Here is a 12,668-nt window from a genome sequence, read left to right on the forward strand (position 1 = left end):
ACTGTCAGAGAGCTCTGAAAATATGATGCAGTATTCCTGAAAAGTTACTTTTGAAGATTAGATTAGCTTTCAGTAAAGCCAGGCTGAGTTGTCAGATATGTTCTTAGCAAGCATACAGAGTCTTTATGGGTATGGTAACACTTGCAGGCGCTTCTAGAAGCAACCGTCACAAGCTGTCAGGACTCTGAAGACTCAATTTATATTCTAAATTGTGCTGCTGATCCAGTGTGTGTGACCTACATCAGTCTTTTCACCTTGCTGTGTCTGCTCTGCTTGGGGAGATTTGGGTGCAACAATATGTTTGCCCAAGACGGTGCATTACTTGCATTACTAGCTCTTGCAGTATTAGAGCAGTACAGTAAAGAGTGTAATCCCTAGCCTGGACATGTGAAGTAGCAACACTGATTTTAGCAGCAGTCATTGGACAACACACATGGGCAAAACTGGAGATCCTTCAGGGAAAATTTCCTTCTGCCAAACAAAAGGTTCTTTCTCTTGTCTGTACAGAAAAAATAACCTTGACCTTTTCAAAATGTTTGTAGAGTTTATAACCTGTGAGCAAACTTCTGAGATCTCTTTCTCCACTCATCATGTGTTAGAACTTGGGCATGGAGGCTTTTGCTAATTGGGTTAGTATTTACATAAAATACATATATTATAGACCTCAGTGAGGAAAACAACAGTTCATCCAGTACTACTTACAGTTGCAAATCATAAGCCAGGATATGGACCTAAGGATTCAAACTTTTAGTAGGAACTTCTGCAATAAAAGGCAAGAGACGAGGGTCTTCCTCCATTCATATCTTCTTCTACTCCGGGTCAAGCTGTCCCAGTAAAATCTGTTCTAAATTGTACTGTAGCAGCATTTTCTCTATTCCAAGACATGGCTGTCCTTCAGATAGTACGGTTTGCTATCAACAAGGAAATAAATCTGTAACAGTATAACATTGTTCTGGTAATAGGTGCTAGAAAAGAGAAGAAAGTTCATATAAAAGTGTCACCCAATGAGACATTCTATGGGTGTTTAGTATCAAACTTTGTCTGTGAAAAATAAACTACTCTTGTTGACCATATACAAAGCTACTTGTTCCAAAAATGTATTTCTCATTTCCAGAAATTGTTGTAGACATTTTTATTATTTTTCCCAATTCTTAAATGTACTCATTTAAGCATCAAAAACTGTCACTGACAACGTTGCATTTGCCTCTGCACTATTATAGCTATGATCCAGAAATTTTCTGCATCACATCCAGATTAATCAGAAGGAGATGGCATTTAGTTTGTTGGTTTTTTCTAGTTTCATAAATTATTTTAAATCTCTGACTGATAAGCAATTCACAGTGCTGTAGCAGCCAAAATAAATAGCTGTATGTCCATTAGAATGCAAATTAACTCATTATTATGCCAGCTTCTGACCTTTTCTGATGGCTGTATTCTTGCTAACAAAGACTCTTTGCTATTCATGAAAGTGAAAACTTAATGGTAGCTTGAGATTCTCTGGTGTATTTTAGAGGAAACTCTCAGACACAGGTGACCGGTGAGGGTCCCAGCTTGAACAGCAAGTATTTCTATCATTCATGACTTTGAATAGCTATCCATTTTCTAATTATTTGTGAAGATCTGAATATTATTGAAAAATTGTTGCTTAAGAAGGCTAGGTCAGTGAAACTTCATGAACTGCACTAAAACTGCTTCTATGTATAAAAAGCTGAATATTGATTTAGTACCTGATCTCACAGTCAATTAAGTTTTTGTATCAGTTCTATAGACTTCAGTGAGATGAGATCAGGTTTAATTTCCCAAGGTACTCCTCTACCTCCACATCATTTCTGATAAACCTTTCCGTCTCGCACTTCATGCTACTCATCAAGAAATCTAAAAGTTTGAAGGGAAGAAATATAGACTTGGACTCACAATGCCCCCAGGTCACCTGGAGAAGAGATGAGCCACAGAAGGTGCTAAGCCAATGGGGTTTAAAAATCCAGCTTACCTTCCTGTGAACTATGCTTGCTCTTTGCCTTGCACCTTCACAGAGTGATTGTCTGTGGCAGGAATGTATTTGTTCTTTGGAATCACTTTTCACAGGTGTAGCAGGGCAAAGAGAGTGAAAAGTAGTGCTGATTTGGACTGGAGCACTACTTCTGTAGCAGTCTCACTTGGGTTGAGATCAGGAGCAACGGAGTAGGGGACCATAAAGCAAAATACCACCACAAGCAACTGCTGAGGATCACTTTGTATCATTGCAAGTCTCTTTCAGGCTGTTTAATAACACCTGGGCATATGTATAATAGTCCTAAAGAAGACAGACCTATTTCACAGTTTTATTAATCTGAACCTGCATTTGATATAACAACTGATGACTCTAACCAGCCTTCATCTCAGTGCAGCACAGTGCTACATCGGTTACTCGCCATGCTGCCAGTGTGTAGCCTACTGCAAGGGAAAAGACACTACTGGGTCTAACCATGTATAATGTTGTGGGCCTGATCAGACATGATGGGTCATTCATCTCACTCTGATGTGGGATGTGTTGTTTTTTGACACATTGCATCGGGTGCCATCCCAACCAAAGACCACAGCATGGCACCGTCACTCTGAAGGACAGCTGACAACAGGACTAGCTAACTGCTTGAAGAGATAGAGCTCCCAGTCTTCTTACACCTACTCTTTATTTCAAGGTAAATCAACTTTTTGTTGTTGCTAGCGTAAGAGCTCAATACTTAAAGCTGTTTGAAAAAGATGGACCTTTGAAAAAGTACTGCATAGTAATGACTGATTTTATTAGAAACAGAACTACTAATTGCCATTCATCATCTGATATTTTAAGTATGACATGACCAATTCAAACTTTTTATCACCTGCTTGCTTTCATAAGTACTATGAAAGTATAAGTATTATTTCCATCTCTTAATTCATGGTTTCCTTTTAGATTCCGCTTACTACGGTATATAAATTAAATGAATTTACTTGTTCTCATTGATCGGGTTTGTTTTCCTGAGAGAAGGAAAATATTTGAAGAATAATTGAATTAATGCTATGTATTTGTTCTATGTATGCAAAAAAACCCCGTTATCTCTCCCACCAGTATTTTTGGAATTTTAGCTGGAGAATATTTTGCATCTTAATGAGTGAGCCCAATTGTATTTTGAGTTCTGTGCACCTAATCCAACTGTGCCTAGCATAGCTCAACAAAAGGTAAACATACAGAAGGAGAAGCCAGATGTAACTTGAATGGTTAAGAAGTTCCCTGCATCCTGCTAATGATGTACACCATGAATCTGAACTCTCGGAGAACTTCTCCACAGCCACATCCATTTGAAGTGAACAGGTATTCGACACCTCTGGAATTGAAGCCCCAGTGCAGGCAACTGATAGACATCTCAGGGATCTCAGAGAAAGAAAAAGCACAGAAAAAAAAATCTACTGTTGCAGTAATTTTATACAGTAACTTTTCTAGAAAGGAAATTTTTTTCTGAAGTTAACTCTTGTCACATGGACATTGGTAAGATGCCCATGGAGTCAATTAATGCTCTGGGAGTGCTCATAAGCCATCTGTTCATTGACTTCCAAGCATCTACATGAGAAAGGTCTGTGCAGTGCTTGGGACAGCTTTGCTCAGGAAGCCATATGCAGCAAGGCTGTTACAGCACAAAAAAACCCAAGAGGCCCACCAAAAGCTAATGGGCAAAACACTTGCTGTATCATCAGTGCGACAAGTGATGTGGAGGGAAGTTGACACGCCCTGAACATTGCTTTGGATTAAAAGGCTTTATCTTTGATGCTCTTGAGTTCCTCCCTGCAGCACTACCAGATGCCATCAATGTAGAAACCAAACTGTTCCCGGGCTTCAGTTTAATTATACATACACGTCTGCCACAGAGGTGAACATCATTAAAGGTCTTATGGTTTAGCAATACCTACGTTAGTTACTTGCGATTTTATAAGGTCTTAAGAACTTTTCCAGGAATCAATATAAAATAGTGAGAATAGTGGAGACGGAAATGTAGCAAAACGCATGCACACGGCAGCAGACTAATAATCAAAGGCTGGTTTTGTATTACTGACATTACAGAATATGCCAAATTTTTACTGAAAAAAAAAAAAAAAAGAAACAAATCAGGACTCTATCTTGCAAATGCTCTAAGTCCTGTCTGATAAGCTGCCTTTAGAAAACTAAACTTTCCAACAATAAATACTGGCTGAAGTGTAAGGCATGTGAAATCTATAAGCATATTTTATGACAAAAGCATACTTAAATATCTATGTAAGAAGAAATAGATACGATGAGTGTGATGTGATTTGTCTTTTGTTATAGGATATCTTCATTGAAAAGGAGAAGTACAGTAAACTGAAGCTGGAATTTGCCTTTATCTGAAAAAAAGAAAAAAAAATTTGTTTTCCCCCAAATACATTTGAATCCAAAATCTGTTTTCTGTTACTGGTGTTTTTTAGTAAAGTTACAACACAGAAACCGTCACAGCTCTGATTTCCAGGGAAGCTCATTTTGGAAGGTGGTAAATATAATCTTAAAAACAATGTTAAAAATAATTTTTCTAACACTGATTTATGAGAAAATGTAATTCTGATTTTTAAAAAGCATATGGTTGTTTCTGTACCTCAGCTTATTTATTTAAAATGAAACAATTAAAATTTCGATAAAGGTGTTGGCCACCAGCTGCTGTACCTTATTACAGTTCATGTGGTCAACACTGAAAAATAAATCTCAAAACTAACTTTGGAGAAGTATATAAGGTTATGTATTTTATCCTCACATGCTTACATGTTACATTACATTACACTAGATGGTGACCATAGTGTTTTCCTGCTAGCATCTAGCTGAGTGGTGGTGGTTGCTCTTTGACAGAAGCCAGTAACCCCACTCTCCAAAATTAATTCAGACCTGTACTGCTGTCTTTACAAGGAGTGTTAATAAAGACTTCTTTAAAATGAATAGAAAGATACGGGAGTCTCCAGAAAGTGAGCCACAACTCATCTGGTGAAGCTATTGCAAGAAGGGATGGCTGTCAGGCACATGGGTGAGCAGAAAGCCACTCATGGGAAGAATAGGCTGCGTGAAGTATTTTTATGTGTATCTAAGTTGGCTTTTATTATTTCAGATTTTAAAAGTGTATGTGAATGTGGGGGTGAGGGGTGTTTATATGTATATGTATATAATATTCTCAGCTACTCAGGTTTGTATAGAAGACATCACAAGTTGGACAGTAGGGTGTTGGGAGTTGGGGAGGGAGGCGGGGAAATCTGGAAGCGGGATAAGGAGGTTATAAGAGCTTATCCAGTATGTGTGCCTCGTTAGATGTGAGTTGATTAGAAGGTTGAGCAGTGTTAGTACTGTATTAATACTCAACAGAAGTTGAAAGCTGCACTCTTTGGAGAACAAATTTCAGTCTTGCCTCTAAATCAGTACTGAACTGATGCCAGTCTGCTGGCAGCTGCCATTCAGGTGGGGTCCCACTGTCTCTGGTGGGGAATACTCACAGCATGTAATGAACTAGTGCCAGAAAGTCAAGGCAAAATGGGGTGTTGTGAAGCGACGTCAAACTAAGTGAAAGACCACTGGTTCTCATTGCCAGCTGTAGGTGTGGCTGCAGAAGGCCAACAACTGCTGAGTATACACTAAATACACATTATTAAGATATATTCTTCAGGTGACCTTCCGAGCCTCAATTTTCTACATGTAGAGGATTTGGTCCTGTACTTATGCAGAGCAATATTTGAAGGTGAAAGTTAGAAGGCAGCATGCAGAATACACATGCAAGTGCATTTTACTTTTATGCTTTTTCATGTGAAGTTTCTGTTACGCTTACGATGTACTACATACGCATTATACTCTTGAACTCTTGAATTTGCAGCAATGGTTGTGCGTATTTAAGTACCAGTGATAATTCTGGACATGTTTGGTTCACAACAATTATCCATAATCAGTCTTATGTTGAATAACTGATAATGCCATACATTGTCTAAAGGTCAGTTTTGTTTAGATTGGGAAAAAGGGTGTTTAGTTCGGCTGAGAATGCAGATGTTACATGAGGTAACATTAAAATTGCCATGAAATGCATGAAAGATATAAGATAGGGTTTGCTTTATGGAACTAGACTTCATGTATTTAGTCTAGCACCTACTCTTTAACATAGGTGAGAGGCCATCTCATCTTACATGAGGTCTTGGTCTAATAGCTGAATTTAAATCTGAAGAATGGGTTTTAATACTAGTTCCAAGGTTTGTTACCTTTAGAGATTTTTGCTTCTAACATGCTCTCATACACATACGGATATCCAATACTTTTTTAAAATCTTGCTTTGGATCTTTTACTTCCGTGGCATCCTATATCCATTAGTTTTCTTAACATAATTTCATGCTGTGTAAGTAAATATTGCCTTTTTTTTTGTTTTGAGTGTAGATGTCGTCATCTGTATGTTGCAGTCTGTGCCCATAGCCTCCAAGCTAAATATCAGTCCGTGTTCTCCCTGTTTGGGCGAATAATTGAAATTTTTAACTGAGGGTTTTTTTAAAAAAATCTTCACTTGATGTATATGTCATTACTTATTTGATTTATAAATACTTATTATATTTTTAATTGATAGTAAAATTTTCTGATAACTCCAGCAAAACATATTTTTAGGTGGACACAGTAAATAAATAGGAAAAAATGACCTTTCAGTTTGACCTGCAGTAATTTTTGCTGACAATAAGTTATGGGAGGTGTACCTGCACCAATGGGGAGGGAGTGTTACCTCTACCAATATTTTCCAATCACCAAATCAGGGTAATAAGTAGATTTGAGATACCTCTCAGCAAACCTCCTTGTAAGTTTCAAGTCTTGTCTTTAGCTCTGACGGGAAAACTACTTTTTAGTTTTCACTCTTATTAGCTCTACAGAATAATAGCAGATAATAAAAAGGTACCCATCTGCCTTCCAAGAAGTTATTAAATAAGTTTCTACTACAGAATCTTTAATACTGAAGGTGATGTACAAGCCAGATCTGTACAGGATGCCTGTATAGAATTTTGAATTTGTAGATGGAAAGAAATTTGTCTACTTGTTAATATAGCAGTTTTTATCCAGACACATAAACCTTTCCAGGGTTACTTTTCCCAATACACTTTTTGTTTAAAAGCACTTTAATCAGTTTATACATAAGCATTACAAAACAGCCAGTGTTTCTCTGCAAATGACTCAAGTGCTTTTTCACTCCAAGATTTTTTCAGTCTAAATGATTTAGATACCATGGCAGAAAAAATTACCTCATTATCACAGGATTCTAGGAACCTTAAAAACTATGTACAAATATAATTCCTGTTGTGATTTGTCTGTAGAAAGATACTGTCCCTAGTGTTCACATGATTAGAAATTTTTTTTCTAGACTCAACTTAGAAAAAGAAATAATGAAGTCAGTATTACTCTTACAGCTTAATTCATTTTTTGAATGAAAAAGCAGCCTTCCTATTAGATGTCTCAGTTTAAGCCCCATTTCTGTTTCTGACAAAACAAATGAACTCTTTGTTATTAGCTTTTAATCTTACTTAGGAAGGTCCACAGACCTTTTTTTTACCTGCTGTTAAACTGAGAATGAGTTTTTTAATGACAGCTATGTTGAAAGTTTTTTAAAAATGTGACCTAATATCCTTTGAAATGCTTCTTTTTAATTAATATTTTCTAAGATTTTTAACATTGTGCTGCATAAGATAAGAACAGTGTTTACAATAAGTGTTCCAATTATCTCCTTTTATGAAAAGAACATATCTGGAGTATTAAACATTTGTAAGCTACAATAGTTGAAATTCATGAAAGTCACTAAAACAAGTTATCCAAGGAAAAGGAGATAACTAGTTGCATAGAGAGTTAGTCATGGCTGACCACTTGCTAACTATGACAAAAAAAACAGGACAGTATCAAAACAAGCAACCCTCCCAAGACTTGGCTACCTTATCTAGACTGATGAAAGTTATTTTTCTCCAGACTTTTCTTCTAAAAAAATCTCTTGTATTATTAGGTTTTGTTGATGGGATGTTCTGAATTGCTTCTTCTTAAAGGTGCGACTGCATTTGACACATCAATACCAGGTTATTTGGTGTCTTATCCAATGTCCACCAAGACATTTGGAAGTCCTTTTGTTTAGTTCTTTTAATTTCAACCTAATCCCATGCTGTTTGTAAAGTATGGCAATGATCTCAATAGCTCCACTTGCATATATATATATATATATATGCGCATATATATATATATTTGCACATATTTTTTCTTAGAAATTATCCCCTGTGGTTTTGTGTTTTCAACCCTTATGTGTAGAGAATTTTCATATATATCAATATTATCTTCAGACCTGAATGAGAACGGGAGCATAGACACCACTTAGCCTCCACTCTTCATGCATCAGAAAAAACTGCTAACATTATTTTTTGTTTATTTCAGGTTTCTTTTCTCCATGGAAAACTCCAAAGCCTGTAAGTTCGTTTTCAAAATTATACACATTGAGTTCATAAAATGACTATCATTCAAAGCAAATTTCTGTAGACTTTCATCTAACCCTCCTGTTCCCAGCTCATGAGACACCTCTCAGCAGTGCCCCAACTCTAGGTGAGGCAACATCAGGGATGGCCTTACTAATAAGCTCTGCAGAACTGTTGACTTGGAGTCTGTCAGCAGCAGTCTGGACAAAGGAATATCTCAATGTTGAGACGGGTGTCAAGAACCAGAAATGCAGTGGCTCAAAAATGAGGGGTCTGGAGCAGAAGGCAACAGAAGGCCACAGCAATGAGGCCAATCTAGTTGGCCTTCTAGTTGTCACTCTCTTTGAAATGGACAACATGCACTTTTTCTGGTTTACAAGTGGCTTGAGTTTAACATCCTTAAAGTGGTTGTTATTCTTTCTTGCATTAGTAGATCTAGAGCTGGAAATAGTCACACTTCAACTGAGAGCTTGGACTAGATAACTTACTGAGGTGCCTTTTAATCAACATTTCTGTGTTTCTATGATTTTGACATTAAATCCCAAGGTATAAAGACATTTCCTACTGTAAGACTGTAAGCAATGACTGTATTTAATCTGTTGACACCACATTATACCATTTTTTGAAGCTGTGACAACATTCACAGTGTAAAAAGAAATCACAGGCTGCTATTTTCGGTTGTCTGGTTTGGTTTGTTGTTTTTTTTTTTTTAATTTGGCTTTTTTATTTAGATTGTAAAGACCTTAAAGTACTGCTTATCTTTCATCAGAGATGTGTAGAGGAAAAAAGAGCCCTGATTCTGCTGAAGGTTTCTAAGAGCAATAGGAATAACAATAGCAGTAATTTTTAATGGATTTATAGCTTTCTTATTTGGGGAGGGCAGCTTTGTTGAATCTGGACAACTTCACATGCTCTCATAAAAGATCATGGCATGTTTAATGCATACCAAAGTAATTTTTGTATCCTGTCAAGTATAAATAGCAATTAATTAATCAGCTGATGCAACTCCATCAGACTGCTTCAACTTGTGGTGGTTTTGATATAAAAGGCTAGAGGATGGATGCACTACGTTGGAATAAGTATTGCATAACTTTGTTTATTCATCTAAGTAGCAGGACATTTGTGAAAATAAATCTGACTATTAAGGGCTAGCTTGAGTTGTTCTCACCAGTTTAAGGTTCTTGTCTGACTGGAATGTTCAACTTTTAATCTCAGGTAAAAAGTGACAAAATAGAGAACTTGGAACTTAATTGTTAAAGATCCACATTCAAAGACCTCCCACTGTCAGTGCTCACCCTCTTTACGTACATATCAAATAGATAAATATCAGCATGTTGTTGATGATTATCTGCACAGTTTTGTTATATAAACAGTATAGTAGTTCAAACTCAAGTAGCGCTTGCCAATAATCAGAATCTAGAGAAACAACCTGAGTAACGCAGTTTTTCGTGCAAAAGTCTGAGGAAACCAGGGCTCACAGAATAATACAACACCATTGTATGCAGATACCGTACTTGCATGCAAGGTAACCATTCACATTTAGACTATTTTGAGGTAGTCCCAGCAAGAGAGTTTACAAATGATTAACCAGGTTAAGGTAGCGTGCATTCCTCTGTCTGCCACCACTTTAACTGGAGAAACAATCGGACATAAATTTCTAGTGCCCAAGACGTGAAGATAAGATTGAAACCAAGTGCCCCTGAAGCACTGAGTGTCTGCAGACAGTCTGAAGCAATAAGGCCAGCACTGGGAGGTTTAGAAAGCTTTCCCAACACCACAGCACAGCCTTGTAGGTGTGTAACAGGAAAGAAAAACTGTAGATGGCCCAAAACCAGGTTTCTTTTCTGCTTGGGTGACTACTGCTGCCCCCTTGCCTCTCTGGCTGCACACGGGAGAAGCACCCACCATTCATTAAAGCAATGGGACCATGGGCCATTGGCTGGAAGAGGAGAAGGGACAAGCTCCTCTCCCTGAGGTAGAGGCTCAGGGATGGTGTGCACTGCATCTCAGAGTAACCTGGGCTGACAGAAATTTCCTGTGGTTTCTATGTATATAGTGCATATATTATATATATCTTATGTAATACAATTTGATTAGTGCAAAATGAACTTGAGCAATGTCACCAAACCATTACCCCGACTTAGATTTGATGCCCTGCACTCAATACCATGCTTACTCATTTCCAAGAGTGCCTTCGTCTGTGAGCTAGCATTATAATAACTCACATTGCAAAACACTATATGACTATTTAACTAATTGATATGGCTTTGGGAGATATAACTCCCCTCGTGTTTATCTGTTTGTGCAACTATTTATGTTAGCTGTATTACTCACAAGTAAGAATGTTTTGCTCGATTTTTAACTTCACACTTGAAGACTTAGAGCTAACCAGCAAGCAAGAATCAGGCATATGGCACCCAGTAGGGTTTTGCCAATTGATCTCCAGTTTCTTGTCCTTCCTCCAGGGAAAACTTTGCTCATCAAAGATAATTATATTTTCCTTTCTCTTTTTAAAGCCTGCTTTAAATATTTTAATTTTATTCAGTTTCACATTTTGGAAGAGGTAAGTGTTCTATTTGTCTGGCACTGTCCAAGAAATTAGGAAACTTTCACTTCTAGATAGACAGGACCCCACATGTCTTTCTGCTTCATAGTGGTAAGATAGATAGTTTGGTTTCACTGACTTGTATTCTTTTTTAGATTCCTCACTGAAGGTAAAACCCAAACATAATTGTCCATTATTTTCCCCAAGTTGTCCTTTCCTATTTAGACACAATCAGGTTTGTTTCTGGAGACCTTTGAATTTACACTTCCATGATACAATGACGTACTGTATAGATGTTTATACATACCAGAGGTAATTCCTTTAGAGCCAGAAGAGTTATTAGAAGTATTATTGTGACATTCATGTGACTTGCCACATCATAGGCTAATTTACCCAACACAGAGGATATATTTATCTTGGTATAAAAGGTACCTGAAGGTACCCTAGGTACTTTCCTGTACCTAAGCTATTTTGATGACAGCTCAGGTATCTCCATATGTCACTGTATTGCACAGGATCTACATACCTACAGTGCCCTCTTATATCACATCCTAGTTGCCATCTTTTGTACTGGACCCAAGATAAATGTGTCTTTCTTGAACAACATTGGCAAATACTGAAGATAGTATTCCATATCTTCATCATTAGCACTTCATAGCACTAATACTTTCCTTTCTCAACTTCAATATCATACCTGACACTTACTAGTGCATGAGAGTCATCCTATGATTGACTGAGATACCTGGATCTTTTCTTCATTGTTTCTAATGAACCAGCCCTACTTACTGCTGAAACTCTTGACAGAAGCACAGCTTGAATTATAACACTACTCTGTAAAAAGAATGAGGTCCTCAACACTTAAAAAGGCCAACATCCATATTCTGTTTATTTTGAAGTATGAACCTAAGAGTGTCAGATCACCTGTGATGTGCAGAGTGATAGCTACTCAGCATGTTCAGCAGGAGGACTCTAAAACATCTGTAGTCCACACATACTTGGTGTGGAAAAAGCCTGATGCAGTTAGTCATCAGAATAGAGACCAAAGCCTACCTGCTGAGCCAAACACCTTCTGAAACTGAGGAACTAAAGGCAAATTATAATCACAGAATTTGCAGAGCAAACTTGCTGTAAACCTGCAGTCATCTTTGATAAGGCACTGCTGATACAACACTAGAAGTTGGTGGTATTTAATTACAGTTCAGTTTGTTTCCAAGAGTCATTTCTTGTGTAATTAACTGATTGTTGGGTTATGCGCAAGAATGCACTGTTCTGGAGGCTTTACCACCATTTGCTTCAGGAGAGGTCACAGGAAAAGCCACATATATTTGTTTCCTGAGAAAAACATTTGTGTTTTGTTTAACTTAGTCTCTTCAAATATATTTGCTGATGCAATTTAATTAGTAGCCAACTCCTTCAAAAAGAAAAATGCAGAACTCCAAGTCTTCTTTCGTACAGCCTATCATATTATCTCCTTTCTGGCTTGATGTTCTTGTGAGACCACTAAGGGCAGTTTTGGAGAAAACGTGGATTGAGGTGGCTTTCATGCATAGACAATACACTGCTGTGTACTTCTCTCCTTTAAATGGTCTGGAAGAGTTGAAAAGCTTATCCTGTGCTTGGGAGTTTGGTTGGATGACGCCAGTGTAATTTTTGA

At 37.4% G+C, this 12,668-nt stretch overlaps 1 protein-coding gene across 1 annotated transcript in view; it reads left to right on the forward strand.

Annotated features, from left to right (window-relative positions):
• The window catches only part of MAGI2 (membrane associated guanylate kinase, WW and PDZ domain containing 2), a 765,547-nt gene that overhangs the window by 663,748 nt on the left and 89,131 nt on the right, over positions 1-12,668 (forward strand). The window contains exon 11 of the mRNA XM_059815959.1: positions 8,432-8,463. Coding sequence (XP_059671942.1) covers positions 8,432-8,463 — 32 coding nt within the window. The remainder of the gene's footprint in view (positions 1-8,431; positions 8,464-12,668) is intronic.

The sequence above is a fragment of the Gavia stellata genome, chromosome 4 (genome assembly GCF_030936135.1).
Source record: "Gavia stellata isolate bGavSte3 chromosome 4, bGavSte3.hap2, whole genome shotgun sequence".
Lineage (NCBI taxonomy): Eukaryota > Metazoa > Chordata > Aves > Gaviiformes > Gaviidae > Gavia > Gavia stellata.